The sequence below is a fragment of the Ictidomys tridecemlineatus genome, chromosome 10 (genome assembly GCF_052094955.1).
Source record: "Ictidomys tridecemlineatus isolate mIctTri1 chromosome 10, mIctTri1.hap1, whole genome shotgun sequence".
NCBI lineage: Eukaryota > Metazoa > Chordata > Mammalia > Rodentia > Sciuridae > Ictidomys > Ictidomys tridecemlineatus.
In genome coordinates, this window is record NC_135486.1 from 66,723,251 (window position 1) to 66,750,656 (window position 27,406).

Below are 27,406 nucleotides of genomic sequence, written 5' to 3' on the forward strand. Positions count from 1 at the left end.
GCAAGTGCCCTATCACTGAACTATAGCCCTAGCACTGGAATTAGTTCTTTTAGTAACTTAATTTGACTTTACTTTTATCTCTGCTATAGTGAGTATACTGTCCTTGATTAAATGCATTAATACCATATTGATAAATTTTGCTTATATATCTAGTTTCTTTATAGATGATGCAAATGTTTTGAGTTTTTAAAGATTGTTATTGTGAAGTCTAAGGTATGTTAATTATATGAAAATAAATTATTAGAGATATATGTTTATATGTGTGTGTATATAAATAGTAATTTTATAACTATTCTTTCACAACTATAATTAATTCATTAGACACACTGCTGCAGGAAAATAAGACATCTGAGAAATTGGTTCTTGTGAATATTGGGTCTTGTTAAAACCTTGCTGATAACTTTATGATTGGGATTTCTAGGCTACTGCCTCCAAAAGGGCAGTAGTGTCTATACAGAACCCAATGTAATTACTGCCATAAAGTAAATCATCAGTGCAAATTTAGTTTTTGTGTGGTTATCCGTCAGTATTCTTGGGGGATTGGTTCCAGGACCCCCCAAGAATGCCAAAATCCATGGTTCTTATTTACAGTTGTACAATATTTGCATATAATCTTCTGTATACTTTAATAAATCATCTCTAGATGACTTATACAATGTAGATGCTATGTAAATAGTCGTTACACTGTGTTGTTTAGAAAATAATGACAAGAAAAAAAAGGAGTCTGTATATATTCTATATACATGCAGTTTTTTTTTTTTTTTCCATTCAGATGGTTTTTATCTGTAGTTATTTGAATCCAGGGGTCTAGAAATTGCAAATGTGGAGGGTCAACTATGCCAAGTTCTATTTTCCATAAAAAATGATTATATTTTAATGTAATGATGGGAATAAAAATCATAAAAATAACTATGGTATTCTTATTGTATAACTTTGCTAGAACTACTGTAACAGAGTACCACAAACTAGGTGGTTTAAACAACAGAAATTTATTTTCTCACAATCCTGGAGACTGAAATCTTAGGTCAAGGTGTAGAGAGGATTGGTTTCTCTTGTAGCCTCTATCCTTGGCTTATAGATAACCACCTTTTTCTTGTGACCTTGTGTGGTCTTTCCTCACTACATGTCCAAACTCCTTTTTCTAATAAGGACACCAGTCATAATGGATTGGGGCCACTTTTGTGACTGCATTTTAACTTAGTTACTTCTATAAAAACTCTTATTTTTTATTTTTTTTTTTTTTAAGACTCCACCTTGAAATATTGTCATTTTCTGAGGTCCTTAGGCTTGGATCTTTGGCATATGAATTTTGGGGGACATAATTCAGCCATTTAAGAGAGTGAAACCAGAGCTATGTAGGAGAATTTCTGTGATGGTGGGAATGTTCTGTGTATTTTATAAGGGAGTAACAATGCTAACTGTGACAGTTGGGTACTTGAAAAGTGGCTGGTGTGATTTAGAACCTGAAATTTTACTTTTTAAAAAATTTTAATGATTTTACATTGACGTTTACAGTGAAATTGAGCTGGTGGCTACTATATTGGACAGTGCAGGTAAACAGTCTAAGATAGTTTTAAAATTATTATTTTTTTTTGGTTTACTTACACTTTAAGCAGTGAGAATTCTACAACTCCTTGCTAGTATATTCTAGTTATTTTCCACACAGGGTAAATATAAATGCATTCTTTCCTGGCCTTTTTGTGTTCTTGTCCTCCATTGTGATGTAATACAAGGAAATAATTGCATATCACAGTAACGCTTATGAAGGTAATTCAGAATTCTGCAAGCTGAACAACCTAGTCCTCTATTGCTCTATGGCCTTCTTCGTGTCTCTCACCTAGACACTACTTATTTGTTGAATAAGTGCCAGTAATTTGGAGTGGGACCAACCAGCATGTTCTGTTAGTGGCCAGTGTAAGGTGCTCTACCTTCCTTTTGCAGCAGGAGGGTAGAGAGTGATGTGTTTGGTGCATGCAGTAGGCATGGTAGGTAAAAGTAGAATGATTAGAACATAGAGCTGTTGATTGCCTGTAAATTGAATTGTAGGTGTAATCACTGTCTAGGCAACTTATGAAATAATGCCCTTTCAGTTGTTGGAGAGCAGAATAAAAAAAAAGTGAAGATTAGTCTGAATGAGATATTAGATTTGTAAATCAGAAGTATTTTAAAAGGCAATGATTAGTGTGCCTTCTAATCTGTGGGAGTCTTGTCATTACAGAGGTCTGCTGAGTCTCTGTCTTTATTTACCTGTATGCCACATTGCCTGTGGCTTGCAGAGCTACTTTTTGCATATGTGTACTACTTTTTCAGGTGTATGTCAGTGTTGATACGATAAAGTGCACATTCATTTAAAAGCTTTACTTAATCATAGTAGCTTTCCTGTCTTGAATTTTCTCAGTTGGGGCCAAAAGTGGAACACCTATTTCAGGGATAGTCATATTAAATGGCATAAAAAAGGAGAACTGATAAAATGGGGTTAATGATTTGTTTACCAAAATGCATCTCAGCTTTGTTTTCTCTACCAATTGCTTTTATATTAAGAGGTATTTGATATTCAAGGAATTTGTGCATAATAAAGGTTTTAAAACATTATTGGTATAGGTGAGTAGAAATTGGTGTGTGTAAAATAGATATGGCCTTGAATGGGAGTCAGAATGGCTTCTCTAAGGTAACATTTGGGAGGGACTGTTCCAGCAGAGGAAGTGAGTGGAATACACAGAGACCTTGAGGCAGGTCAAATAAATATTAAATGCACTTCTCAGCTCAGTACAAGCTCATGTTTTGTATTTTGTGGTTATTGAGATTTCTTTTTTGATGGCTTAGTTTACATTTCCATTGTAATTTTAAGTTTTTTTGTTGTTGTTGTTTATTTCATGTTCTTTATCTACATTTTAGAGGGATGTTGAGATTACCAGTTCTGCCAGATTCAAATTTTAAATTAGTGGTTTTACATGTACATATTTTTAAGTGGTTTACAAAATTTGTATGAGAAATATATGATTAAAACAAAGCTCATATTGCTAAAATGTTATCATTTTCCCTAAAATTTATTTTCCTAAAGTGTTAACCTGAGCCAGACACGTGGTACATGTCCATAATCCCAACAAGGAATCCCAGAGGCTTAGGCAGGAGAATCTTGAGTTCAGAGCCAGCTGCAGCAACTTAGGCTAAGCAATTCAGTGCAACCCTGTCTCTTAATAAAAGTATAAAAAAGGATTGGGGATGTGGCTTAGTGTTTAAGCGCCTCTGGGTTCAATCCCTGGTACAAAACAAAACCAAACAAAAAGTTAACCCAAGAAGGAATTTTATTAAACAGCATATCTTTTGTAAAGATTTGTAACTCACGTATTTGCTAAAATCTGTGCTATACATAGATTTGGGAAGTTACTTTGAAAATCATACTGATAGCAGTTAAATATTGGAACATTATTTTAGAAATATTTCTTGAGAATTTTTGGAGGGGAATTATTCTTGAATGCTGGGGTGAGTGGAGGAGCCTTGTAGACCCTACCCTGGAGACTAGAGTGTAGACGATATCTAACAATTTTCTACTTATTAGCAATGTTCAAGAAAAGTAAATGCTTTGTGTACTTAACTTGGTGTCTACGATGCTACTCACTCATTTGACCCTACTCAAAATTCAGCTGAGATGTTGCTTCTTCCCATTGCCTTCCCTTGACTTTTAGACAGAGACTGGAGTTGTGAGAGAAGATATGCAAAGGCATGAAGAATGTGGCCCAACTGGGAACTTAAAAGTTAATGTTTTCACTTAACTAATAGACATTTTGCTCTTATAGGTGAGATTTTCCTTTTTTCCCTCTTCGTAACAATCCTGTAGGAATTAAGTAGTTATAGGACATACCTAGTTGATTTTGCTTGAAATACAATGGATGTTAATGAGATGATAAAGCACATATTAAAATACATTGATAATAGCATATGATAGAGCTTAAAGGCTATTTGTAATATAATTTCACCTATGGGTATTGTCTTCTCTACAAATTTGGAAAATTTTTGAATAGGTAGGCTTTTATCTTATAAAAGAAAAATTATGTTATTTTGAAGAAGCAATTATTTTAAAATATCATATTACCCTAGCCATTTATACAATTTGATTATTGTTTTCTCTGTGGAAATTTGAAGCTTTTTTGTTGTTGTTGTGCTGGGGATTGAACCTGGTGCCTCGTGCATGCTAAACATGCACGTTAAAACTGAGCAACACTTCAAAATTTGTAAACATGTTATGTTTAAGAAATAGAATACAATATTATATAAAATAAGAGTTTAGGATAAAAGATATTTACTTTGAAAAAAGTATGTTTGTACTTGGTATTACAGTTTCTCATTCATTCATTCATTTATTTTAAAATCTTTCTCTTCTACAGGATTCTAAACTACCTTCCTCAGTTCGCACCACACTTCTGGAACTGTTTGGTCAAATAGAAAGAGAATTTGAAAACCTTTATATTGAAAACTTAGAATGTGAGTATCTCATCTTAAAAAACTTTAAAAAATATATTTTTCTAGTATAGATGACATAATACTTTTTTAAATTTTTATTTTATTTTTTTTAGTTGTAGTTGGACACAATACCTTTATTTAATTTATTTATGTGGTGCTGAGGATTGAACCCAGCACCTCTCACGTGCTAGGTTAGCACTCTATTGCTGAGCCACAACCTCACTCCACCTTTATTTTAGACATTTATTTTTATGTGTTGCTGAGGATTGAACTCAGTGCCTCGCACGTGCTAGGCAAGTGCTCTACCACGGAGCTACAATCCCAGCCCCTTAATACACTTTTATAACTTTGTACCTGTGTGTAGAAATCTTGAGAGTAAAATTTGTGGATAGGTGTTCATCACTGTATTAATTTTCTATTCTACTATAACAAACAGTGGCTTAAAATAACACAAATTTATTGTCTTAGAGACATATAGGTTTGACATGATTCTCACTAATGTCAAGATCTTGGCAGAGCTGTGTTCCCTTCTGGAGGCTCTAGGGATGAATATTTCCTATTTGTTGGTATGTGACAGGATTCAGTTCCCTTGCCAAATTACTTGGCTCACAGGACCTCCTCTCTCCCTTAGTGATGGAATCTCTTGTTGTCTGTCTGACCCAGCCTTCTGTATGTCCTCCATTCATAAAGAAGTTTTCAGATTGAGCCCTCTAGCCTGTTTTTCAGCCTACTCTATCAATCTAAGTTGTGATTTCATAAGAAATAAAAGCATTTTATTTTTCCTCACCAAGTAAACTTAAATTGAGATGACTTTGATGCATGTTTTTATTATACCATCATTTATAAATTTCCTGAAATGCATATAGTACCTAACCTATTAAACATAAATCAAATACATTTTTAATTAGCTTGACTTTATTTTTTCATTTTTAGTTTGGAAGTAATATCTACATATACATACAAAATATCAATAAAAAGAGAAAAAAGATATCTACCATTTTCCTTGACCTTATTGAACTTTTTAAAGGAAACTGTTTTGCAGTTTTCACTTTTAATTCTTCTGTGATTATTTCTATAAACATATGTAATTTACTTCTAGTTTTAGATCTGCACAGTGAAGGCTGATTGCATTACTGTTTCATTATGAAATGTTAGGAACTAAACTTCATAGAGTTTCTGTTTATAAATTTTTATTATGCCAGTATAACTATTATTCATTCTTTCATGTTTTTCTACAAGTTGATTCCAAAAATGAAATATTAACACGCTGCATTTGTATTATTAAACTGTTGTTCACTTTATAACTAAATAAACTGATTAGATAAGTAGTAAGAATATAATCCTGTGTCACTCAGACTTTGCTGTTGGAAAATATATAATGTTTTAATACTGGATTTTTTTTTTTAATTCACGTTGAAAATTTGTAGAGGGAAAAGTGATTCCAAGTAGGTGCCACCTATGGCATCTTAATTCTAAGAGTTTTTTTTTTGTCTGTCTGATTTTTAGATAGTGTTTTAGCACTCAACTCAAATTATTGAGTTTCCATTGTGATCTAAGGCCTTATGTATTTATAAATTCATGTAGTTTGTTCAAGGAACTATAGGATTATGCTGGGCATGGTGACACCTGCTATAATTCTAGCTACTGGGAGGCTGAGGCAGAGGAGCGCAAGTTCAAGGCCAGCCTGGGCAACTTACTGAGACCTTGTCTCAAAATAAAATAGAAAAAGGGACTGGTTAGCTCAGTGTTATAGTACTTGCCTAGCATGCTCAATGCCATGGGTTCGCTCCCCAAACCATAAAACAAACTATATGATTACAAATTACTGAGACTGAAAGGCACTTTGAGTTTGCATTGTGTAGCACTTATATTTTTGGTGGCTCCTTACTATCCTTAAGATAAAGTTTAAGTTGTTCCCACTGGGTGTGGTATAGAGCCTTCAGCCCTTAGCTTAGTTTTGACCTTATCTCTTGCTAACATTTGACCAGACCAGTCTCCTCATAGAGTCCTAGGAGGCTGCATTGTGTTGTGGCAAGGATGTAGGTTATTGAGATGGGTGGACCAGGTGTGTCACATTAGTAGCTTTGTGTCCTTAAACTTGTTGCTTTCCTGGCCCAGTCTCTTCTCTGCTCCCCAGTATGAATAAATGTGTAGACATGCAGGTCTGCTCCTGAGGATCCATATTTCTTTCTTTTTTCTTTGCTTACCCTGTTCTTTATTCCTGGAGTCCTGCCTTTTAATTGTCCTAACACCCCATTATGCTGTAATTCCTAGTTCATCAGGAATTTTAATATTTCTTATATGTGATTGTTACTTGGAGATTATGTGGTGTTATATACCATCAATTACATTGTTAATTGTGTTTTTTCCTCATTTGCTGTGTCTTCAGGAAGACTATTTCATTAAATTTCAGACAGTATCAGAATAATATTTTTAAGTATACAGAATAAAGCACAAAGGAATTATGTTAAAAAACAATGTTGAAAAGCAGGTACTCTGCTGGGAGACCCTTAAGAGTCATGTCTTCATGGGGTAGCAAGAGTGTAGGAGATTTATTTTGTTTTTGGTACCAGGGATTCAACAGGGGTGCTTAATCACTGAGCAACATTCCAAGTCTTTTTTATTTTTTGAGACAGGGTCTCTCACTAAGTTGCTTAGGGACTTGCTAAGTTGCTGAGACTGACCTTGAACTTGTGATTCTTCTGCCTCAGTCTGCCAATTTGCTGGAATTAAGATGTCCACCACCACACCTCCTGAACTTTTTATTTTTTTTTTTGGACTGGTATCTGGAATGATGTCTTGAGTTTTTGGAAATTTGTGATCTTGCTTTTTTAGTATTTCTTTTTATTTAGACAACAATAACATGTAAGGTTTTTATGTGTACAAGTTTTAGAAGTGGTGAACATTTAAACATAAAAAAATTTTACATTTTTGAAAAATTTCTTTTCATTCTTAGTGCGTAGAGAAATTGATACTCTTAATGAACGTTTAGCTGCTGAAGGACAAGCGATTGATGGAGCAGAACTGAGTAAGGGCCAGCTCAAAACAAAAGGTAAGGTGAATGCTCCTGAAGTATTCTCTTATAGATCATTTACCAAGGAAATTTGGGATTTAGTGAAGGATACTTACTCACTTGCTTTTTGCTCTCAGCAAAACTTTAGAAAAATATGTAATTCAGGTGTGGTCTAGAGGAATAAATCAGGGTGCTTGGGTCCTTGTTCCATCTCCTCTCTGAGATCCATGTCATTGTGGGCAAACAGGCCCTTCTGCTTTCACTTTCTTTCTGTTTAAGACAAAGATCCACTTTGCAATGCTGTGGTCCTTGGGTAGTTTGATTGTATTTGATTGTTGATTCTCTGTCTCCACAGCCAGTCACAGTACCAGTCAGCTTTCTCAGAAACTAAAGACCACTTACAAGGCTTCAACCAGCAAGGTATGCAGGGCTCTGGCTCTCGAACCAGTCATGTGGTGTTTAAGGTGTGCAGATGTGTACTTTAAATTGCATATTTTCCAATTAGAAATGTGTAATAGAAAAAGATAAATGTCTGGTTTCTAGGAAAACTTAATCTTTAAAAGAATATCATGTTAAGAAACTAAAGAAAGTAGACACATAGACACTAAGTTACTCTAATACTTACTGAGATCAATATGTTATGTATTAGTAAATATATTGTCTGTAGAGGAAAAATATATTTTCTGTTTTTAATTGGCTTGTCATAAAGGCTCTGAGTTGGAAAAAGCAAATAAATAGATATAAGATAATTAAAATTATGTTTGGGCTAAAGTTACCATTATCTTTTAAAAAATCTTGTAAGAGAAAGATGAGGAAGTAAAGGTCTATCTCTGAGGCAAATAAAGGGCATAAGTTCAGGGAATTTAGCTTTTAAAGTATTTGTGCTGATGTTGAAATGGTAAGGATTTAATTGTTTGGAAGTCAGTCTATGATGAAGCAAAGTTTTGAGGTAATTTTGTGTGCATCTCTAGTTTCAAGTATTTTGAGTGTGTAAGATAAATTACCTACTCATGGTGAATGTACATTCCTTTGGCTAACCCTGAGGGGAAAAGTTGAAATTTGCTATGATTGCATAGTTACTGTTAGCTTTTTATTTTTCCAATTTGTTCTCTGAACTTAAAGTTGTATGGCATGACAGCTACAGTGACATTACTTATAATGAATAGGGAAAAATCAGTGTTTCTATTATTCTTATTTAGAAGTTTTTGGTAATTATTGTTTAAAAGGGAATAGTGTTGCTGACATTTTCTACTCTTTGCTTTGATAGCACCTAGAATGTAAGTTGCTAATTTTTGTTTTTTTGTTTTTGTTTTTTTTTGGGGGGTCTTATATTATCTAGCTCACATTGTTTTGAAATTTTTAATAAATTTAACTTTTTCTTCAAAATAAAGTGTGAAATTATGTTTTTCCTCATTTGATCTCTTGTTGCATTATCTTGAATGACTTTGCTTATTCTGGTGCTTAACAGTTGTATGTATACAATGTGCAATCTTAGAATTCTAAAACTTTCTGATTGTTTCTGAAGTAGAGGAAGAAATAATTATAAAAAGTTATTCTTTACCATGAGCAATAAAAAATAAGGTTTGGACAAAGGTAAGGATATGTACAATAATACTCTGCTTTAAAAAATATATTGGAGATATTTAGAGACTTAGTCATTTAAGGACTAGAAATTCATCTGAATTTATAAGAAACATTATACTAATGATTTTTAATAGCATTTGCACACTGTGTGTACTCATCTTAAGAAATAACATTATCTGAAAATTGAAGAAATAATTTAGTAACAGAATATATTCTGATTTGTACTACAGCATGGATTCTTGGTATTAAAGCTAAGCATGAATGCAACAAGAAAAATGCTACAATCTAGATTCATTACTTTCCTTCCTTCTGACTCAGAGCCATGAAAGGCAAGTAGCATGTTTGGTGAGATAGTGGGAACACAAGTGTATTAAGTAAACCCAGAAGAGGTTTTTCCCCTTCCTGGGTGGCTAATGGTGTATTTCTAATGCTACATTGGGAGGGAGGTAAGATAGTTTAACCTGCAAAGTTCTTTAAAGAAACTTATGAAATTGTTAACCAGTATTTTTATAAAGTATCTTTCATTGTAGAAATTAAAAAAAAAACCCTTTCTGATTTTTTCAAAAATGCTTTAGATTGCATCTTAGTTGAAATGATTTAGGATAATAGGCCTAAGCATCATTTAGTTGCTATTCTGCTGCTTTACTATAAAGTTTGAATGTTCCTTCTAAGTAATTCAGTCTGTTTTGTTGCCTCTTTTTGATTGTGACTAAGTCAATGTTTTAAAGAAAGAGTTAAAGTTAATAGATCGTCAAAATATAGTGGGCATTTTGGAAGATACACATGAGATGATGTTACAATATTCATAAACAGCACATTATCTTCTGCTTGCAAAACAACACGAAGAATATAGTTGGACTCTCATGGTGATAGTGATAACCCCTCTAATCTTACTGTAGGAAGGGGATAAGTGAAAAATGTGGTTTCTTATAAAACTATTATTTATATTAGAAATGGTGAGAGACTTGGAAAATGAAATTTACTACAAGTTACTATGGGGAAAGTTGTATGTGGTCTTTAACTTCACTCTCTACTAAAATATTGTGATATTTGGTATTTAAAGAACATTTTCTGTAAGCAAAAACACTTTATTATATTGTGGAGAGATCATTTTGCTGAATTGAATAGGTAACAACTCTCGGAAAGAAATGAAGTTAAGCAAGTCTTTTTATATTATCTGTCAAATTTAAACTAACTCAGATGGAATCTGTGTATATTATTGGTAAAAATGTCAGATTCTTCCTCAAGTATTTTGCTTTAGTCTTTTACTGTATCCGGGAAATACTCTGAATGGCACATACCTGAATTGATGTAACAGTGGATTGTGCATTTTTATGTTTATTTAAGAGTAAATTCAAACACAATTTTTAGGGCTTTGCCAAACTAGTGTTGAAGTTGTATGATGCCATCAATTTTTGACTTTCACTTGGTTTTATGGTTTCATTTTTCTGAATAATCGACAATATTCTGATTTATTTAAAAGCTAAGAAGGTTTTCTTTTATCTAAGAGCACTTTAAAAACCAAATTTCAAAGACATCTTTTTTAGTTTCTTCCTTACTCATTTTATTTTTCCTTATAAGAGGAAATGAGAATTGTTTGTTGTATGTCATTATATGAGATAATATCTTCCTATGTGTGTACCTCATTGTCTGTATTATTTTCATGTTTGACTCCCATTAGACTGTGCGCTTCCAAAAGGCCAGGAGTTCATGTGTTGTTCAGCTCTGTTCCTCCATTTAGTACAGTGCCTGGCTTTGAGCAAGTGCTCAATAAACAGTTTAAAACAAACCTGCTCATCTGTTAAAAGTGTCGTCTTTTGTTCCTTTCCCAGCACGGGCTCTTTTTCCCTTCTGATAAAATATGATTGGTGTAAATGATCAAAAACAGAAAAAAATTAAAGATTTTCATGGAGCACAATAATATTAATAGTTCAGGTATTCTTCCTTTTTCATGTCTGGTTGGCTAGCTAGCTCTTTGTTTTTTTTAAAAGAATTTGGAAATTTTGTCTGATGTTTCATATTTGTGGAAGGGTGACTTAAAATGTCTACCTACGCCTTTCTTCTGTAGTAAGAATTATTTATCTGACTCCAGTGAAGTGGGGGAAGTCTTCCTTCTCTGTGATACCCAGCTGAACGAGCCTGACTTACTATGCAAGGTGTTTCAGTTCTGTCCATGCTTTTGTTGTGTTCCTTTAGTGTTTACAATATGTGATTAAGTGATTTATGCTTTTTTCAAGAGATTATTTTTGGTTTTCCTTTGTAACAGAAAAATTCACTTCAGTAAATGTTTAAAAATGCTCCTTCCCCTCTTAATTTTAGATTGTCTCCAGCTTTAAGACTACCACATCAAGGGCTGTCTGTCAGCTTGTAAAGGAGTATATCGGCCACAGGGATGGTATCTGGGATGTCAGTGTTGCAAGGACACAGCCAGTGGTACTTGGGACTGCCTCTGCTGGTGAGTTGCACCCTGATCCATTTGGCTTATCGAGATGTGACTTTGCTTGCAAATTGACTGAGGTAGGTGACTGTCAGGAATCAGTGGCCTTTTTGTGTTCAATGAGTATGTTGACAGCCAATGGTGGACTTGAATTTCTGAGGAAGGAAATACTTGAATTTAACTTAGTGTCATGTTAAGGAATCAATATTCACTTATGGCTGCTACATAAGTGGGATTTTAAAAATGTTAGGTATTTTTTGGTTGACTTTGTTCCTGTTATTCATAGCCAGATATATTTCTGATTTGTAGATAGATTTGACATTTCTTTTTTTTTTTTTTTCCACTAGTGAAGTAGAGCTCAGGGAAATGCACATTATCTAGGGAGCTTAGCTGGCAGTGGAGACTGGTGTCCCTCAGGGTTTGCCTGCATGAATCATGGGGTAGGGTGTTAGAAAGAGACTTCTTTCTTCTCACTATAGCAAGAGACTTTATGGAAAGCTAAGGTGGTATAGGTATAACATAATAGCCCTTCAGATAAAAATTGCCAAAATTTAAAATGTTACTCAGTTTTTTGAAAATGATTTTCCAGCATGTGAGAATTTAATACTCACTAGACTTCACTTTTTTTTTAGTTTTATTGATTTTTTTAGATTTGTTGAATGCATTATAATTTTTATTACACATATAGAGTACAATTTTTCATCTTTGTATATAGAGTATGTTGACGCCAATTCATGCCTTTATACATGTACACTTTTTTGCGCTACAATTCTTATTACACATATATACCACAATTTTTCATAACTCTTTGTATATAAAATAGGTTGACACCCAATTTGTGTCTTCATATATGTACTTTGGATAATGATGTCCATCACATTCCACCGTCCTTGCTAATCCCCTGCCCCCTCCCTTTTCCTCCCACTCCTCTTCCCTATCTAGAATTCATCTAGTCCTCCCATGCTCCCCCTCCCTACCCCACTATGAGTCAACCTCCTTATATGTTTTTTTGGGAATGGCTAACTTTACTTAGCATTATCTTCTCCAACTCCATCCGTTTACCTGCAAATGCCATGATTTTATTCTCTTTTAGTGCTGAGTAAAATTCCATTGTGTATATATGCCACATTTTTTTTTTTTTTTTATCCATTCATCCACTAGGGCATCTAGGTTGGCTCCACAGTTTAGCTATTGTGAATTGTGCTGCTATAAACATTGATGTGGCTCTGTCCCTGTAGTATGCTGTTAAGTCCTTTGGGTATAGTCTGGGGAGAGGGATAGCTAGGTCAAATGGTGGTTCCATTCCCAGATTTCCAGGGAATCTCCATACTTCTTTCCATATTGGTGGTACCAATTTGCAGTCCTACCAGCAGTGTATGAGTGTACCTTTTTCCCCACATTCTCGCCAACACTTATTGTTGTTTGTCTTCATAATAGCTGCCATTCTGACTGGAGTGAGATGATATCTTAGAGTAGATTTGATTTGCATTTCTCTGACTTTACTTTTTAAAGGTAAAATAGAACATGATATATCATAAAGATATATGAACATGATATATCATGAACATGATATATCAGTGAAGAAAAGTTCTGTCTCTTTGAAACGATGTTCATACATGAGCATTTCAGGTTGCTTTCGATATTACAAATAAAACATGAAAAGATTCTAATGTTTCTGAAATTTTATTTGGAGAATTGGCATTTATCAGATTTTTCTTAAAAAAATTTTCCCCACTCTTAATGCATCTAAGATAAAAGATCCAAAGGAATATTTTTTTGTGTGTCAAATAAACTAACTAGACTTGGATACTGTTTGAATTTTAATATTGAAAGATATTTTGAAAAATTTCAATATCTCCATAAAATAATGAAACCACATAGGACTGGAAATGTGTCTCAGTGTTAGAGTGCTTGCCTAGCATGCTCACGGCTCTGGGTTCTTTACCAGCTCTGTAAAGAAAAGGAAAACTAATGAAACTATGCAGTCAGTGTAGATTAGGAAATTGAGTCCATGATTGTTCATTTACCAACTCTATAGCTTTAAACAAGTCACAACCTTTCCAATCTTCTTGGAAACTTTTTTTTTTTTTTTTTTTAAGATCCATTGAAACAGTAGTAGTAGTGTAACTTTTATTTTTTGTGTATCTTATGTTTTTTTTTTTTTTTTTCAAAGACTGTAAAATTGATGATGGCTATGTTATGACACTTTTATTTTGATCTTGCAGATCACACAGCTTTGCTATGGAGCATAGAGACAGGGAAATGCCTTGTCAAATATACAGGCCACGTGGGTTCAGGTAAACATTTACCTAAATGAGCAGTGTTACTTTTGGATTTGTTTTTTTAAATCTTTCATGATAAAGTCAACTATATTCATAGAAAGTTATGTATTTGACAGAAAGTTTTACTATTTTGGTTGTCAGGGACATTGTGTTATATTGAGACTGAAAAATTTTGTGCCTTTAGCTTGGTTGGACTTAATTAAGGGAAAAGATTAGCTCCCTAAACAAAGCACATGTCGTATATTAGTCTACATTTTATCTGATATTGTGTATAAACCATATGTAGGAAATTTTGCAATTGATTTAATATATGCATTTTTACAAAATATGTATCTGTTTTAGAAGTTTACTTTTAATGATATTTTGGATATATTCAGGCTAAATAAATGATACACCTTATTATTGTGCTTCATGTCTGTAGTTAATGCTATCTATAATAGCTCTTTTCTGCCTTTTCAGTTTTACCTGGGTATGAACCAGCGTCCCAACCAAATTTTATTTCTCACTTTTCTCCAAAATGCCCTTTGAGTTTCTTTCTAACTTAGAATGCCCTCATCGATAGCCTCCATCAGAGGCAGGCTGCCACTCACTCACTACCTCTGCCAGCTGACACTGTACCCTTAATCTTTGTAGAGACTACAGAGCCAGAGTTATCATTGTCTTTAGCTTGTACAAAGTTACACACTTGGGTTTGTTTGGGTGCCTTTCTGTCCACTTCAGTGGCCCCTTCCAGGCCAGGGCTCTAAGTGAGCTGCCCTCATCTCTTCCCTTCGTAGGATCTTTTATTTTTCAGCTCTTCCTCTTGTCACCTGTGTCTTCTGTCTCTTGCCATGGGCCTTTCCTTCTAAACATATAGACAGGCTCATACCTTTCCCATAGTGAACATCTTCTCTCCATGCTGCTTCCTTACCTGTTTTCCTTTCCACCTTCTATCCCACATACTACATCTGTGGCACTGTTGCATGGCCTGCAGTTTTCTTACACAATGCCTGGGATATATATAATAGGTTCTCAAAATATAACACAACTCTGGTAAAAGAATAAGTATCGTTTTCTGTTTCTGTGTCTTCAACTCAAATTCATTCCTTAAATATATTTGTTTATTTCTAGCAAATACATTGCTTAAATTTATTACTTAAAAGTTATATACACTTTTTAACATCTCTTTCCCCCAGTTATCTGTATTTTAATGTTGAGATTAAAAATATCTTCTAGCATTTTTCATTTGGTTTCTTAGAAAAGTAATTCTAATGGCATAGCGACAAAATTTCATTGGAAGAGATAACTGATTGAGGTGTGGTACTCCCACTACATTCTGTGTAAGGGACTGTACTTTCCTTATGAGATGTGGAAGTGAGGGTTTGACCTTCCCAGAGCAACTTGAGTTCAGCTCATTTTTGATTGACTAGCGATGGTTTCAGTCAGTTGTAAGACCTAGGATTTATTTGAGGAGAGAATCCTAAGTGGGTGGGCGGACTCAGGATTGCTTTAGGAGCTGAGCAGTGCTATTAAGTTGACTGTGGCCTCAGTGTGCTGGGTTATTGTCCTTGTGCTTGCTGTCTTGTTAACCACCCATTGAGATATCTCATTTGCAGTCAAGGAAGAAAGCAAGGGGAGTGCGGTGCTGAGATTCTTTTTTGGCTTCAACTACTTTTTTAAGAAAATGAGAGCTTCCTCAGAAAACCTTCATTGAACTACCCTTTTTATGTTGTTGAACTCTTGAATGAAAAAAGTAGAGGTTATCATCACAGTTTAACCCAGTTCTTTTCCTGGATTGGAGGAGTTCACTTATGGTCTCCATTTGTCTTGAATTGATTGGGATTCTGTATGCTGGGAAGGAGAACAGGGTGGGGCCTGTCATTTGGGGACCAGTAGGCAGCATCTGCACACTGGAGTTTGCCTTTGCCTGTTGTCACAATGATGTTTTCTTTTTTCACCCTGATTTATTTTTAGCTCTAAACAACTCCCTGTTTGTAAAAAGAAATAGATTATTGATGTTCTTTTTTTGGTGTTTCCTATATTTAGCAAATCTGGTAGTTCTAATACATTTATTTATAATTTAATTGAGTGAGAGGATTTAATATTGAACTATCATAGTGCCTTTAATTTTTAATTTTAGCTTTGCAAATATATATGTAGCTAATAAGTACTGATGAATTGTTTTGTTACTTTAAACTGTGTTTATAATATTTTTATTTTGCAGTAAATTCTATAAAATTTCATCCCTCAGAGCAGTTGGCTCTAACTGGTATGTTGTTTTTTTTTCCTCTTTAATTGAACAAAATTATTGATAATAGTAAAACAACTATAAATATTCTTTTATTGGTAGCATCTGAATTATCCATGGCTTTTATGAAAGTTAGGCATTTTATGAGTTAAATGAGAAATGAATAAAAAGTAGCACTTTTAAAAACCAGTAGTGGATCACAGATTGGAATTACTTGAATTTATTGTGAGATTAAAATTAGTTTGTATTTTTTTTTTCCTTTTCTCCTCCTCTCTTTCCTCCTCCTCCTCTCTTTTTGGCAGAACTGGAGATTGACTTCTAAGCATACTCTACCACTGAGCTATATTCCCCAATTTTTTATTTTTATTTGCACATTTTGAGGTAGGATCTTGTTCAATTGCCCAGGCTGGCCTTGAACTTGGGATTCTCCTGCCTCAGCCCCTGCAATAGCTGGAATTATAGGTGTATACTACTGTGCTGTGCTTCAATTTGTAATCTTCTTAAAGCCTTTTTTATAAAGCATTTTATTATTGCCTTTGATAATTTACAGTAAATTGTAATATATGTATTTTGAAACCCTGTGATTACTGCTCTATTTCCTAATCCTATATGTATCCAAAGTAAAGAAATGAGAAAAAATAATAATGAGATAGCAATTTTCTAGACTCAGCACATTTTCATTCCTTTCTAGACAATTTACTTATACTGTGGTAACTTGGATTTCTCATTTCAAATAGTGGTTTAAAAATTATAATTACATTTGTTGCTTTTGGAAAGTAGCATTATTTTCTGAGGATTTTTCCTAAAAGAATTGCAAGAAACCTGCAGATATTTTGGGGTTACTGTAGATAATCTTGAAGGGTATATGTAGGCTTTTGATAGATTAGAGGTCTGCAAATCTTCCATAAAGGGCCAATTAGTAAATATTTTTATCTTTTAACCAGAGGGTCTTTGTTGAAACTCCTCAATCCTCCTGTTGTATGAAAACAGCAGAGACAATGCACTGTTGAAGGGATGACCTTTTACTTACCGAAATGACTACCTGGATTTGGCACAAAGGCCAGATTTTTCTGATCCCAAGATTCAACCCAAAAGTTGAGATGACTGGGTGCTTCATGCAGGTGGAATTGTTTAAGCAGGGAGCCCATATATGAATACTTTTAATGTGTGAGATGCAGCAAGTCATTCAGTCTGGTGAGAGGAATATGGTGGGAAGGTTAATCGGAGAACAATTTTCACAGGCCTAGACCATCATAGCTAATTTATGCCTTAATAAGTATTTGAAGACTAAAGTAGGCAAGGAATTTATATTGGTGGGTTGTTGTATGATTGGAAAAAAGGGTAAGGCAGCAAGGAGTCTAGTGTGTTGGCTATGTCTAGATGTAATACACCAAAGGATTAGAAAGGAGGGGTGAAACCAAGAGATGCTTAAAAAAGGTACTGATGGAAACATGGAGATAATTAAAGTAATGGGGATAGAGAAGAGCATTAGACTGCAATTCTATATATTATTGATTTGAAGAAAAATTGGGCAGTAAGTTGATTTCTGCCATAAAAATATGCTACTGTCATCATATGTAGTAGCTTCTTTAGGAAGCTCTGCAGCAGTGAGGAGAAGATGAAGGCCCAAATGGTTTTTTGAGGGGTGAGACGACACCATTCTGGTAAATCTGAGAGCCTGTTCTAGGTCTTGTAGTTCTACCCTTTGTTTTCACTCTTGAGTCAAAGCATTTCTTTCCAAACTTTGGGGAAAAGAGAAGAATAGGGAGGCAGCACAAATAAGTAACAGTAACAGGTACCTAGCAAATTGTAAAGTCCTATAAATGATGAATGCATTAAAACGTCTTAGGTTGCTAAAACATCTTAGAACCTATTTTAGTCACAAGCTATAGTGTAATAAAATTCCTATTAGATAGAAAATAAAATCTACATATTTGTAAATTTTCTCTGAACCTCCAAAACTTTCTACCCTAAAATGAAAGGGGAAGTATTTTTATAAGTAATCATAATCCTGATTTTGTACATTTACTCCTTTTAATAGAATTGTGTAGTCTGTGAATTAACTATATATTTATTGCACCAAATAATCACTAAATTAGAAAAATCTGACTGAGGTTTTTTAGCCAGAGCATAGCAAAGAGCACATTTTATGTAAGATGTGTACATTGGGTAATTTTCCCCAATTTCTCTCTTCAGCTTCTGGAGATCAGACTGCTCACATTTGGAGATATGTGGTACAGCTGCCGACACCTCAGCCTGTTGCCGACACTAGTGTAAGCTCATTTACTTACCCATAAAACTCAATATGGTCCTACTAATGTACAATTCTGGACACTTGCAAATTTCAGAATACATTTATAGTATCTGGTGTGAACTGAATGCTTGTATCTCTCTGCAAATTCATATGTCGAAGCCCTCATCTCCAATGAGGCTGTATTAGCAGTTGGGATCTCTAAGGAGTAATTAAGGGTTGAATGAAGTCATGAGCATGGAGCCCTAACCTGAGGGCATTAGTATCTTTCAAAGAAGGTCACCATAGAGCATGTGTGTGCTTGCATAGTGTGCTCTTACACTCTCCCTTGCTCTGTCATTTTTTTTCCCTCCATCATTTGAGGAGAGAGAAGTCATCTGAAAGCCAGGAAGAAATCCCTTACTAGAAACCAAATTGGCAGGAACCTTGATCTTAGACTTCTGACTTCCAGAACTGTGTGAAAATAAATTTCTGTTGTTTGTATGTCACACAGCCTTATGGCAATTCATTATGACAGTTGGAATTAACTAAGATTTGGCAAAGAAGTGGTGTGTTGATGTAAGAAATACCTAAGTGACTAATATTAAAATATTAGTTAATAGGTAGAGGTTGGAGGCATTTTGAGGTACCTGCTAGAAGTCTAGATTTCTGAGAAGGGATTGTTGGCAGAAATAGGGATGTTAAAGATAATTCCATTGAGGGCTCGGGAAGAAAAGAGGAAAGCTGGAAAGGACGCTTCTATCCCTTCCTCTTAAAAAATATATATATACATCACCATGCACACAATGTTAAAGGCCCTTCTGGTGAGGTCTCAGGAGGAAATGAGGAACAGGTTATTGGGAGCTAGAGGAAAGATCAGTCTTGTTACAAAGTGCTAAAGAATTTGGCTGAATTGTGGCCAGGAGTTTTGTGGAAGGTAGATTTTCCAGTTTGGATATTTAGCTGAAAGGATTTGTATGGAAAGGATGAAAGGTATGACCTGGTTTCTTCTGTGTGCTTAGAGTAAAACATGAGAGGTAGAGAGAAAAATTGAACTATTTTGCAAAAAAAAAGAACTAGAACTTGGAAGATTTGGAATATTCTCAGCTTATCCCTATGCAAAAATCAAGAAAGTTTGTTCTGAAGAGACAATTAAGGTCATGGCTGAACAACTGTTTGATAAAGAAGTAAGGTAGATATGAACTGCAAATTTAGTCAGCCACCTCAGCAATAGTTAGGAATAGAGAAGAGATTATACTAGTAGAGACACTGCCATCTGGGAGTAAAGGAAATAGAGAAAATGAGATAAAATCAGTGAAGGCTCTCAAAACTGTTGAGATTCTACAACCCCCATGAAATAGAGCTGTCTGGCTGTAAACTGCTCCTCATCCTTCAAGACAAGGGAGGAAAGACCTGAAAGTGATTTGGAGATTGATAGGGTCACTACTTTCGTACCATAGGCCCAGGGGACAGGGTTAATATCTTCTCAAAGGGTGAGACTTCTTTGGTTTCTGGGGGCCAGGATGACACTGCCCAGTGCTGTAGATGGGGCTGCCCAGATGAGGCCCAAGGAGACTGGGGTGATGATGCCATCTTGGTGGTTTTGGAGGATAGACCATTGAGCTAACAAGGATTGTTTGGGGGGTCTTAAGATCCGTGGAAATTTGCCTTATTCAGTTCTGGACTTGTTGGGAACCTGTTGTCCCTTTTGGAATGGGAATGTTTATCCTATGCCTGTCTACCATTTTATTTTGTAAAAATAAACTTGTTTGGTATAGTTCATAGCTGGAAAGAAATTTTTCCTCCAGAAGAATTTTATCTGCAGACTCACCCATACCTAATTTAGATGCTACTTCATTAAGACTTTAGACTTTAGTGCTAATGCTGGAATTAACATTAGAGCTAAGATTTGGGGGACTTTTGGGATGGAATGAATGTATTTTGCCATGTAAGAATGTCATGAAGTAGGGGCTGAGGTTGTGGCTCAGTGGCAGAGCACTTGCCTAGCATGTGTGAGGCACTGTGTTTGATCCTCAGCACCACATATAAATAAGTAAAAAATAAAGGTCCATCAACAACAAAAAAATATTAAAAAAAAGAATGTTATGAAATTTGGAGGACTGGGGTAGAATGTTATGGATTGAGGTTTGTATTGCCCCCAAATTCCCAATGGCTATATTTGGAGGAAGGGCCTTTAATTAGGAAGTAGGTAAGGTTGAATGAGGTTATAAGGCTGGGGCCCTGATCCATTAGGGTTAGTGTCCTGAGAGGAAAAGACAACTAGAGCACTTTTCTCATGATGTGTGGACTCAGCAAGGAGCAGAATGTGCCAACCAGGAAGAGAAACTGCTCTGGTTGGTACCGTCGTCATGTTCTGCTCTCCAGGACTGTTTAAGAAAATAAACTGTTTGAGCCACTCAGTTTGTTTTTGTTATGTTCTGGCATATTTTATTTTGTTATGGCAGTTCAAGCCAAGACAAGACCTAAAAAGAAGTATCTTCATAAGATATGCTTACTTTAGCCTTACTTTCCACAAATATTAAACATTTATTATTCTTTTAAATGTTATGTTTAGGTTATAATTCTTAGTGTATTATATATGTAAAAATAGACACCTTGTTAATCTTTTGTGGATTTTATTACCACATCAATTAATGACTTATGTGGCATCATCATTTTTATGTGGGTAAAATTTTAATGTAGGTAACAAAAGGTATTACACTTTGAGAAGAAATAATCCACCTGTCCTTAAATTACTTTTGTACCACTTCATTCTGAGTCAGTAGATATATGATCACATGATGGTTTTAATTATTCTTTGAATGAAAATTATCCTTCCTAGTTTCTATTGCACTGTAAATTTTAGCCATGTTGTCATCACAATGGTTGGTCTCTCTCTTTGCTGCATAAGCAGGTTGAAATGGTGACAGCACATGATTTTATGTAGTCAATGCAAGTCTGTGAGGTTTCAGTTTGTGTTGGGCTGTGATTGTTGTGAGGATGTCAGTAATCTAGTTTTTATATTTCTGTCTTTGAATATTAATTTACTTTTCTGCTTTGTAAACATTCTAAACATCATTGTATTTGGAGGCAGGTTAAGCAATTAATTCCGGCAATAAATGAGCTTGTTTCAGTTGAAAGGTCTTAACAATTCATTTTTAATTGAGTATGTAGTGGTCCCCCTTAGTTCATAGTTTTGCTATCTGAGGTTGTAGTTACCTGTGGTTAGCTACAATCTGAAAATATTAAATGGAGAAATCCATACATAAATAAACTTTAAATTTTAAATATTTTAAAAAAATACCATTGTTGTTATTCTATTTTGTTATTAGTTTTTGCTAATTAAACTTTATCAAAGGTATCTATGTTTACAAAAACACAGTATTTATACAGTTCAGTACAGTCTGTTAAAGAATCTGCAGAACCTCTTGGAACATATCACCCTCAGATATGGTGGGACAGTTATATATTTAACAGTTTTTTTCTTCCTTGTGGAATTCCCAACTCTTATGTGGCATACTTACATTGTGCATTAGGGGGAAAAAAATTAAGCACTGTTGAGGGACAAAGGCAAAGAAATGAGGGTGAGGATTAATGTTCAGAAAACTCACAAACTAAATATCATCAGGATTGTTTTCCAAATAAAATTTGGAAAAACACCAATATTGGTAGAGGAAAACTTTTGTACAGTACTTAAAAAGCATTTAATAGTTTACTTGGAATACTAAAATAACTTTGTTTTCTCTTCATTATTTTGCTTGCATTTAACATGACAGCTTTTTCCCTGGATAACTGCTACCTCCATATTTGGGGCTAATGTTGGAGTGGGAGGAGCTCAGTTTGAATTAAAGATGAGCCTGCGTTACAGATATTTGGATGGCTTCAGTTAGCTCCTGCCTCACCTCCTTGGTAGTAGGCAGTATCCTTCTGTAGTTATTGCTGGATGAAGATGCTTCTTAATTGAAATTAGCTTGTTTTCTTAAACTTTTGCTGGCCAGTCTTGACTCAGATTTGCTTAGCAATTCTAAACATAGATTTTAAGACAGACTCTAATCTGTTAAAAATCTGTGTTTGTCTTGAATCAATACAGTTTTCCCACAGATGTTATCTTCAAAATTTGCATCAGTGAGTTTTATTTGTAAGTTATCCACAGTGTTAATTTATTTAAGAAATATTTGGGTATGTAGAATAAAGAGATTTTAGATTACCAAGTAGATAGGTGTTACACATTTGTTTTGTGACATTCAGTCATTAAGTAGTAGGGTTAATTTTTTCCAACCCAAAGTGGGAATTGAAAGGAGTTAACTAAGTGGCTTCGAGTGTGGTCTTTGCTATGTTAAAACACAGATTCAGTGACTCTTTGATTTTGAGGACTTAGTAGATACTTTATCAGTATTACATTGGCAATTTCTGGACATTTTCTTAAAATATTGCTGTCAGTAAAACCATTAAACACATTAATTAGTTCTAAGATGGTTAAAAAAACCACACATATATGTATATGTATGTATGTAATTTCTACTCTTTCTAGCCCCTGCGCTTTGTCAAATGAAGGTTAAAAGAGCTTATAATTATTCTTAATACTGTACAGTACCTTTTAGTATCTTGTGTAGTGGAAGAATTACTTGTGTAAGTTGTTAACTTTGTTTCACCTTTTAAAACAGGGATTCTGATAACCAGGAACTCCAGGGCTCCCTTCCAAGCTCCCACATGTCCACTCTGCATGTTCAGTCCCTCAGTTGAACTTTTAAGTGCCTCACACTAAATGTGACCCAAACCTCTAACATATGATATGATCTTGCTCCCAAACCCCCTCAGATGTTTCCTGTGTGAGGAAGTAGTTCTATTGTATACCTAGTTGTTTATTTCCTTCCATCAAAAAATACTTAAGTAGCCTCTTGCGTTCACTGTTCTAGGTCAGGGTTCTAGCGGTTAACAAAACTCAGAAAATTTGGAATTCTATTAGACTTCTCTTATCCTCACCCTCCTTCACTTCTAAACAGTCCACAGAGTCTTACTGATTACAGTTCGTAAAGCCACATTTCTCTGTTCCTGGGATACTGCTTCTGTAGAATGTCCACTAGCACCTGCTATGTCCCCACCCAGGGACAATGCAGGTACAGATGAATAGGACTGCTCAGGAGCAGCTGTAGGAGTTGGGGAAGCCTTACAGCTTAGAGGCCATTACCTTCTGAATGGTTCCACAGGCAGCATCAGGGACAAGAGTCAGCCATACACCAGACTGAGAGCTGGATGTTCCCAGTAGGAATTTAAGATGATGTGGACTTCCTCCTCCACGCTTGGATACAACTTATCTACCTGGTGTCATTTTTATCTTAAGCAGCATGCCCTAGGAGTGAGGCACTCATTTCCTGCTGAAGGAAAAAGGTTTTGTCAGCCCTTTACTCTTCCAATTTTACAAGCCCTTATCTTTTTCCAGCCTGATCACGTGGTTGTGGCTTACCTAGTCTCTCTGCCTGAGGTGTGGCTGCCCATGACACTTCCTTTTGGTAGTCCATAAGGAATGATCTCTCTAGAATGCACATGCTGTCACTTCAGTGCCTTCCCCTTGCCTTCAAGGTGAAGTCCTTTCAAAATCCCTTCTGTTTTGATGGCCCTTTGCCAGCCTTTCTAACCTTTTATTCTATCACTCCTTCCCTCTGCACTCTCAACTAAACTCAGTGGCTCTCGCTGCCCTGCACTTAACACATTCTCTCCTTTTCCTAGTGTGCCTCCTTCTAACCTACATGAACTCCTTATCCTGAACATGTTGCTCAGATGTGGCTTCCTTAAAGGGTTAGATCACACTTGTGCATTCTCAACACATCTTTCTCTTTTTCTTTATGGTGTTTAGCGTAATCTAAAATGGGTACTGTGTTGTATGATCATTTATGCTGAACTCTCTCACAAGATCATGAATCCTCTCTTCCTGGAGAAATCCCACCTCTGGCTAAATCTACTTTTTTTTTTGGTCCCTTTCTTGACTTGAGCAGTGAGCACCCTGTGGACAATCTGGGTTGATTTTGTGGCCCTGCACTGCTACCATTCCTTTTCCCAGCCCCTACTCTGCAACTGAAACTTTTGCTTCTTGGTTCTCTGAGAAGATGGAACCAGTTGGAAAGAACTTCTGTACCTACCTCCCTCTGCTTATGTGTCATGGCACCAGCTGACCTGCAGTCAGGGGTCATGACCTTGCCTCCATCATTAGGGTCCTTCCTCTTCCTTTTCATCTTCTTGCTTGGATGTTGCTCCAGCGATGATTCCCTCTGCCCTGTGTCATCAGAAGTTTCCTTTCTTGGGTCCTTCTCAGTAGCACATCTATCCCACAGCTTACCCAGAACCACCACTCCATTAGCCTTCTCATGCTGACCTCAGAAGTGTTACCTGTGCTCCTTTCCCTCCTGAGGCATTGTTCTCTTGGGCCAGCTTTGTGCCCCTGACACTTTGTTGAGCCTTGTCTTTGACATCCCTCCCTGTTGTCCACCCAGTGGACGTTTACAGGCTGCTTCTTTGCCTCCTTCATTTTATTTCTTATCTGTGATCCTCTCTCCACTTCATACTTTATTTCTCTAATTTTTTCCCTTCTTTTTGACCCTTGCTGTCTGGCTGTCTTCCTCTCCACACCTCTTTTTCATTTTGGATGCTTTGCCTGCTCACCTTTGTGTAGGGGTCTCCTTTCTCCTAACACTCCATGGCTCACCTGCTGTCCTCCCACACTAGTGCCAGGTGATCTCATTTAGCACCCATGGCTTTACCAACTATTTGTTGCTGCTGATCCCAACAGTGTGTACTGTGTGTAGTTCTCTTTTTAAATCCAGAATTCTGTAGTCATCTGACTCTTCACTCCATCTCTCCTTGGATGTCCCATAGCACTGCAAACCTACTGAAATTGGGTTCTGGATGTTGTCCCCAGTCTGTTCCTTTCGTTGTGCTACCCATCTCAGAAATGTCACCATCTACCCAGTGGTTTAGATAATACACCTTTTTTTTTCTCCTCCTTGGGACTTGGGATTGGACTCAGGGTATTTCACCAGTGAGCCATATTTCAACCTTTTTCACTTTTTATTTTGAGACAGGGTCTTAGTAAGCTGCTGTAGTCCTCACTAAGTTGCTGAGGCTGGCCTTGAACTTGGATCCTCCTCCTGCCTTAGCTCCTGAGTCACTGGGATTACAGGTGTGCACCGTGGCACCCAGCTGGACTGAACACTTTTAAATTGTCTGCAAACTCTTGTGTTTTTTCATAGTGCATATCAATCTATCAGCAAATCCTGAAGCTCTACCCAGAGGATATTCATCTCATTTCTGTCACCACTGTTCTAGCCCAGGCTGCCTTCTCTTACCTGCACCTTTGTACTCTTTGAATTTCTCCCTGTTGTTTCCAGGGCGGCCATAACCAAGTACTACAGGCTGTGCAGATTCAACAACAAATTTATGTCATCACAGTCCTGGAGCCTGCACGTTAAAGGTCTTCTGCGGCCTCTCTCCTTGGCTTTCAGAGAGCCAGCCGCTTTCTCACTGTGTGCTTCCTGTGTGTCTGTGCTCTACTCTCCTCTTAACAATGCCAGTCATGGTGGATAAGAGCTCTCCGTGATGGTCTTGCTCAAAGGCCCTCTTTCTGAGTACAATCACATTCTGAGGTCCTGGGGGTCAGGGTTTCAGCATGTGAATCAGCCCACTATAGTAGCTGCCTGCCCTCTTCTCACTTTCCCCTTGTTCACACAGCATAGATCAGATTCTGTCTCATCTCTGCTTAAAACTGTGATGATTTTCCATAATACACAGAATAAAACCAAAGTCTTTTCATGGTCCTACACCAGGTTTTATACCACTTTACCTATGTCTGCTTACTCCCCCACCCCCCATACTGACACCCTCATTTTTTTTTGTAGCACAGACAGGACTTTACACTGTTTGCTTTGCAGTTCCTTTCAGTATTGGTATGGCTTACTTCCTTTCTTCCTTCACAATCTGACTCAAGTGTTGCCTTGTCAGAGTCTTTTGTCAATAATTCTGAGTGAATTAGCAGCCCTTGACCTCTTATTTTTCTTCATAGCACATATCACTACTTGACTGTGTATATGTACATAACAAATACTCTCATACTAGTACACATACATATGACATATTTCCTTGCATATTTATGCACATGTGACATATATTCTTATACTAGTGTGTGTATATACATGTGACAAAAATTGTTTTTGCTTTCAGTGTGAACTTTATTTTTCCTTTTTTGTTGGTGCATTATAGTTGTACATAATGGTGGCATTTATTGTTACATATCAGTACATGCACACAATATAGCAATATAATTTGGCCAGTGTCTCTACCCTTTGCTTCTCCCCTCTATCCCTTCTTCCCACCCCTTGACTCCTTTCTCTATTCTCCCTTTGCTTTTCATGTGACACACCCCCCTTTCTTTCCCTTTTTCCTCTATAGCTTCCACGTATGAGAGAAAACACACAACCCTTGATGTTCTGACTTTGACTTATTTCACTTTACATGATGGTCTTAAGTTCCATCCATTTTCCTGCAAATGACATAATATTATTTTTCTTTGTGGTTGAATAAAACTTCATGTGTGTGTGTGTGTGTGTTCTTGAGCACTAATTATGTATTTGCACTAATTATGTACACACACACACACACACACACACACTCACCCCTTTTCTTTATCCACTCATCTATTGATGGACACCTAGGGTGGTTCCATAGTTTGGCTATTGTGATTTATGCTATAAACATGGGTATGTATGTATCACTATAGTATGATGACTTTAATTCTTTAGGATAAATAAATACTGAGGAGTTGGTATAGCTGGGTCATATGGTGGTTCTATGACTAGTCTTTTGACTACTGATTTCCACTGTGGTTGTACTTATTTACAGTCCCACCAACAGTATAAAAGTGTTCCTTTTTCTCCACTTCCTCTCCAGCATTTATTATTTTTGTATTCTTGATGGCTGCCATTCTGACTAGAGTGAGGTGAATTTCAGTGTAGTTTTGATTTGCGTTTCCCTAATTGTTAATGATGTTAAACTTTTTTTCCATATAATTATTGGCCATTTGTGTTTTTTCTTTTGTGAAGTGTCTAATTTACTTGCCCATGTATTAATTGTTATTTGTTCTTTTTGGTGTTTTTTGAGTTCTTTATACATTCTAGGTATTAAT

At 35.9% G+C, this 27,406-nt stretch overlaps 1 protein-coding gene across 4 annotated transcripts in view; it reads left to right on the forward strand.

Moving 5' to 3' along the window:
* Positions 1 to 27,406, forward strand: part of Wdr37 (WD repeat domain 37) — a 70,075-nt gene that overhangs the window by 15,964 nt on the left and 26,705 nt on the right. For all 4 annotated transcript variants that reach the window (XM_021723064.3, XM_040276647.2, XM_005320334.4 and 1 more), the window contains 7 exons: positions 4,386 to 4,482; positions 7,418 to 7,513; positions 7,830 to 7,894; positions 11,378 to 11,513; positions 13,721 to 13,792; positions 15,981 to 16,025; positions 18,201 to 18,277. In XM_021723064.3, coding sequence (XP_021578739.1) covers positions 4,386 to 4,482; positions 7,418 to 7,513; positions 7,830 to 7,894; positions 11,378 to 11,513; positions 13,721 to 13,792; positions 15,981 to 16,025; positions 18,201 to 18,277 — 588 coding nt within the window. The remainder of the gene's footprint in view (positions 1 to 4,385; positions 4,483 to 7,417; positions 7,514 to 7,829; positions 7,895 to 11,377; positions 11,514 to 13,720; positions 13,793 to 15,980; positions 16,026 to 18,200; positions 18,278 to 27,406) is intronic.